Raw genomic sequence first — 6,000 nt, 5'->3', positions numbered from 1 at the left:
ATAAAATCCCACCTACAATAAAATGTGTACATTTGAAAGAATTTTGGGTAAAAACCTTCAAATATAGTCTACCTGTAAATTTCTCAAATATGGAACAATTTTGGGTAATTTTTTTTGAACATAGTCAATTTACCTCCAATATTTTCCATGTGTATGTTTTCTAAGCCAAGAGTTCTGCTTTTGTACTCAGTAATCCAGCCGGTGTGAGAGAGAGAGAGAGAGAGAGAGAGAGAGAGATGATTGGCACAGGTAGAGACGCTGGAAGAGCATGGAAGCGTGGGGAGCATCGAGGAGGACAAGAGGTTCAACAAGGCGACGACGTACACGCCAGAGTTTCTGGGCCTTGCAGGCGGGGCGTGGAATGTGAGGAAGGGCAGCGTACGAGATGCAGGCAGAGGCACTGTCGTGGGCGTTCTCGATACCGGCATCGACCCATCTCACCCTTCCTTTTCCCCACATGGATTCAAGCTCCCCCGACGCTGGCGTGGTGCTTGCCCGCCCTCCTCTGCTTCCTTTTGCAATGGCAAGATCGTCATTGCCCGCCACTTCTCTAAGGGCATCATTGCCGCCAACGCCTTCAATTCCACCTACGATTATGACTCCCCTGTTGATGGCGATGGCCATGGCACGTATGTGTCTCTATTTCTCTCTTTGTGCCATTTTTGTGCATCTGCAAGCACGCATATGTTGATGCTCATGCATTGTGTGACGTTCATAACTTAATGTTCTTTACCAGGACGTGTTTTCTGTTGATACATGAAGTTGTTATTTTCATAGAATCTGCTGCAAGTATGTACACTCTCACATACACTTAATTTCCAAAGGTGAGTTTAGCATGAAGTTGCAGGTCTTTAGATACACTCTTATCGTTTTATGTACATTCACCAATTCTTCTGAGATACTTTTCTTTAAACAAACAAGAACACACTTCTTTAGCAATTGTAGTCTGAGCAATTAGCAAGGCTATATTGATTGTTCTTTTTTTTGGGTAAAGTTAGGATTCATTTTTCTGATTGTCCTGTCTTCTTTTTTATTTGTATTTTTGGCAAAAAATGGGCCCTGGACCTTTCTATATTTACATAAATGAAATTTTAGAAAGCTCCAAAGCCGGAGGAATTACAAGTCAACAAATTGGCAGTGAAAAACTGAAACTTCACGAGAGAATCTTGAAAACAGGCTCCGGATCTCCAAGGCCAAGATTTGCACTCCAAGCAAAAGATTGCTTCTCCACCACATAACAACCCAGCATTAACAATCTAGTTGTCAGGTGCAACGGAATTGTACAACAACGATTATTCCATGTGTCCATAAGCATTTTCAAATCCAAGTGGCTCATCCCTCATATGCATAGCAAAATGATCACTTGCTTCGTCTTCAAGATTTCCATAATGGGCATCATAGAAATTGTCACGAGGATGTGGCAACTGCTAACTATGTCACGAGGACGTGGCAATTGCTAACCATAGTTGTTGGTTTCTTTCCAATGATTTTTGTGTTATTTTTTGAGACCCTCTTTTTGAAGTTGCAAATGGTCGGACATTGTATGGCCAATGTGTACGGTAGTTTCACCCGCAGACGGGAAGTTGGTCGGCACTGGAAGTCGTACAGTAAGAGGATGTCTAGGCCCAACCCCAGGTCATGTAGGTCCCTTTGTTGCACTTAGCAAGTTGGTGGATACTAGGAAATGAACTCAATAAAGGCATAAAGTCAAGGTGGGATCACCAACAGAAAGTATCCGACAGTTGGGCCACATTGCACTTTTGGATGCGGTCCCAATGAGGATAGATGGTCAGATGACCAGCGGGAGCCCAACGGAAGCATCTCCTAAAAATTAGGGAACTGCTATTTTGGGCCGTGAATTGTGTTCGCGTCATTACCTTCGGAATGACAAGGGAACATTTTACAACTCTGCCGCGAAGTCAACTGGGCAACCAGTCGAGAGATTTTTGAGGCGGCAACCCCGAAACGGAAAAATGCTTGTAATCGCGCCAAGTGGCACATTTCTGTGCACTTTCCTCTTGCATGAAGAAGTGGCACTGAATTTGTAGCTGGGAGGGCTCATTTTTGAGCTTTTGTCACAGGTTAAAAGCTATGGAGTGCTTTCTTTCCACTCTATGTACAGTGTGGTGCTAGGAGTGATGACTTGCACACTACACACTGCTCTCTCTCCCCCCTACATGCAGTTATGTGATGCCCCACAAGAGGGCTCTTCATTTGACTGATGTACATCTGTGTGGTTTCATGCTTTTGTGCTGAGGCAAGAGCCTCCTTGAGCTGGAACAGGAGTAGCTGATTGCTACTCCAAAAGCAGACACCGGTGAGGGTCATAACCTCACCAAACAGGGGTAGTTTCAGTGTTGTGTATGCGCTGTAATTTGACTGTTTTGAAGCCATACGGTTGCTAGAACCATTGGGAACAGTGCCCCACTAACATAGGACAGTTCAGGGACTGTTTAGGGACTGAACATGGCAAAAATCAGTAAATACAGCGTGCTGAATTTACTGTTTTGGGCAGGAATTAGAGGGTTTACGCCAGTGGAAGTGAGTTCCAGTAGGGGAATTGCTTTTGCGCAAGGTTTGGGTTTGTTATGCTGCCGAAATTTGGCCAAAACAGGTGGTATCTAGCGGGATACTGGTAAAGAATTCCTAGGACTCTACTTTGTAATTTACCCTTTCAAAGTATAAAGAAATACCGAAAGGGGTGCCAATTTTGGGGCCTACAAGTTGTCGGCTTCTGCTCGGGGCATTCTGAGCTGTGTGTGCACTTAAGTGTTAATCCCTGTCGTAGGTTCCCTATGCAAAGTACTCTCTCTGTGTATGTGTTTAAAGTAAAGTAAATTATTTTGGGTGAAAGCCAAAGCCTATTGCCCCACAGGCCGGTTTCAAGGTTCCGTTGCCGGGACATCAATCACTTTTTCCTCAAAGAGTGAGCCTCGGTTGTTTTGGGTAAAGACAGAGTACAGGAACGCGGGATTACACTATGGCCGACAAAGGGAAGGCATTATGGAAGAGCGATCCTCTTTGAAGGACAGGCAGAAAACTCCAATGGTCTTCGAGATTGGCGAGAGCTCACGGCCACGTCAGTCTGTACCTCCTGTTGATGTGAATGTCCATCCAATAGTATAGGGCTTTATGACTGGGCAACTTGAGGATGTTGCGTTTAGGACTTAGTTAGTTACTGCGGTGAATGTCTTTCCGCAACTGGTGCAAAATCCAAGGTTTATGGAGCTCTTGGAAGCGCCACCAATACAATAGCAAAATAAGCAACATACACTGTGAACGAAGCTTGTTGAGGCTCAAGCCCAAGTACTTCATGCGACTGAGCAGGATAGGGAACACTCGCATGTTGCGGTGTCAGGGGCTCCAAAACAGGTTCCTCCCGTCCTTGAACAGGTGGCTAGAATGCCTATTTCACAGGCTATGCCAGTTCAGTCCGCCACCTTTCAAAGCCCGCATGCTGTCTTGAATGGACAGGGAATTGGATATTAGGCAATGCACCCAGTTTTTCCACCATCCGTGGTACATCCTGGGTATTTCGGGGGTGGATTTGTGTTCGAGAGTATGGTTGGTTATGTGCCTGGAAGTCAGCCGTACATGCCAGGAACAGTGTCTGGGGGTATGCAAGACATGATGCCAAACCCCATGTATGGTAGCATCAGCATGCAACAAGGTTTTCAGTGCAACCAGGGCCGGTTTGCGGTGCCACAGGGTCATTTCGGCATGGCTGGTTTTTTTGGACAGCAGCCAGATATGGCACCTCTGATGCAAAATGTTAATGGCCAAGACGTGCCGATGATTCCTACTACAGTGCCCATGTTGCAGACTATTCCTTATGACAATTTGGGGGCACTGGAAAAACCGAAAGCTTACAAAGAAGGTGGTGCAGCTGTAAAGTTCAGCACTTTTAGTGGCTTCGAGGATAAAGTAAAGGCTCTGGCAGTTTGTTACAGCTTATGCAGGAGGGAATTTTACAGAGGCCTCGAAGGTGAGGAAAGCTGCCACTTTCTTGAAGGACAATGCGCTTACATGGTGGACGACATTGTGAATGCAAGGACAAGCACCTGCCACTTGGGTTTACTTCAAGCAAATGTTTGCATCTGCTTGGCTGTCAAATGAATTTGAAGCCGACGTCATGACAGATTGGCACTAGCTTACTTCGGCTACATGCAAGAGCTTGTTGGAGTACAATCGGAGGTTTTGTAAAGCGTTACTCTCAGTGACCTCCTACAGATTTGTGCCATTGGCAGAGCAGATAGAGAAGTATTGTTGTGGGCTGCCTAAAGGGCTTCGGGACTACTGTACTAAGAACAAAGTGGCTACCCTCACCCAGCTCATGGAAGTTGCTAACACTGGTCTTGCCTAGTTGAAAGGAGAGGACAATGGGTTTCTGAGCAACAAGAAAGGAGGGCAGCAAAAGATAAATTTTGTGAAGAAGCCCATTGTGAAAACGGCTCCTGAAGCGTCACAGGGTCAGAAAAGGTCACCGAAGACAAGGATTGAGCCGGGACTTCTGGAGCGCAGGCAAAGAAACAGAAAAGGAAGCCTTTGTGCGCAAGTCGCTCGAGTAAAGAGATCATATGGCACTCATCTTCTTTGATCCAGGTGCCAAAGCAAACTTTATCTCACCAGAGTTAGCTATGAAGCTGGGCATTAGAGCTGAAGAGATGGGGTACACGGCACAGGCAGGGTTGGCATGTCCTGACCACTCAGAGTGTTACTCCCATTATTGGAAAGCTGCGTCTGCATATTCAGTCATATGTAGACACATAAGTGTTCTATATCGTGCCATTGGAAGGGTGCGATGCGCTACTTGGAATTCCATAGATGTTCAGTGTGCATGGCGTGTTGGATGTCTTCGGCAAGATGATCACCCTTTAGCATAGGGGCAAAACTCATGTTTTGGATGTAAAGCTCAAAGGGGAGTCTGTCCCTATTGTATCTGCTTCTGTTTTTCACTTCTGTAATAAGAATCATCTTTCTGTGTACTTGATTTTTGTACGTGATGTCTCAGATAATTGTCAGTCAAATTTATCTGTGTCAGGTAAAGAAAGGTCAGCATTTTTGCAAGAGTTTAATGACTGTTTTTCTGATTCATTACCGTCGCAATTGCCGCCAGAGAGACCTGAGGATCATCGGATAGATTTGGTGCCAGGGTGTAGCCCACCAAATAGACCTCCCTACAAGGTTAGTGCGGCGCAGCAGAAAGAGATTATGGGCCAGGTTGAGGAGTTATTAGAGAAGGGGTTGATTCAGCCTAGTTCTTCACCCTTTTGCTCCCCAGAGCTCCTAGTGTAGAAAAAGGATGGCTCATTGCGCATGTGTATTGATTATCGTGCGTCGAACAAGAATACCATCAAGAATAGGTTTCTTATTCTCGATCGTTTAGAGGGTGCTGTAATTTTCAGTACGATAGACCTTAAGAGTGGTATCATCAGATTTGTATAAGGCCAGAGGATGTGCACAAGACTGCGTTTAGAATGACATTTGGTCTTTATGGGTTTCTAGTGATGCCGTTTGGGCTAACAAATGCTCCTGCCACGTCAACAGAATGATGGATCGGATTTTTCGCTCGCATCAATAGTTTGTTGGGACGTTCTTCTATGACATGATAGTCTATTCAAAGAATGAAGAGCATAGGCGTCACTTGACCATTGTGTTCGAAGAGTTGCGTAGTCACAGGTTACTTGTTAATCCTAAGAAAAGTGAATTCTTCTCGGAAGAGATCCACTTTCTTGGCCACATAGTCTCAAAGGATGGTGTCAGAATGGATCCCGCAAAGGTCGAAGCTATTAAGACATGGCCAGACTTGAAGACTGTGCACAATGTCTTGGGATTGTGTTCCTACTATAGAAGGTTTATCAGGAATTTTGCAAAGATAGCATCATCTCTTCACGCTTTGCAAAAGAAAGAGGTCACTTTCAGATGGACCCAAAAAGAGATTTCAGCTTTTAGTCTCTTAAAGGAAAAGTTGACTTCAGATCCAGTAATTGTTTTGCCAGA

General features: G+C 45.1%; 1 protein-coding gene across 1 annotated transcript in view; it reads left to right on the top strand.

The window, feature by feature from the left end:
* Nucleotides 1–240: 240 nt before the first annotated feature.
* Nucleotides 241–6,000, top strand: part of LOC147434022 (subtilisin-like protease SBT2.5) — a gene marked incomplete at its 5' end in the record, with an annotated part of 30,484 nt that continues 24,724 nt past the window's right edge. The window contains one exon of the mRNA XM_086489564.1: nt 241–629. Within this exon, the coding sequence (XP_086345690.1) occupies nt 241–629 (389 nt within the window). The remainder of the gene's footprint in view (nt 630–6,000) is intronic.

Source organism: Adiantum capillus-veneris, chromosome 19 (genome assembly GCF_014529385.1).
Source record: "Adiantum capillus-veneris isolate H3 chromosome 19, ASM1452938v2, whole genome shotgun sequence".
Taxonomy (NCBI): Eukaryota; Viridiplantae; Streptophyta; class Polypodiopsida; order Polypodiales; family Pteridaceae; genus Adiantum; species Adiantum capillus-veneris.
Note: the sequence above shows the minus strand (reverse complement) of the source record. Positions and strands in the feature narration are given on the sequence as shown.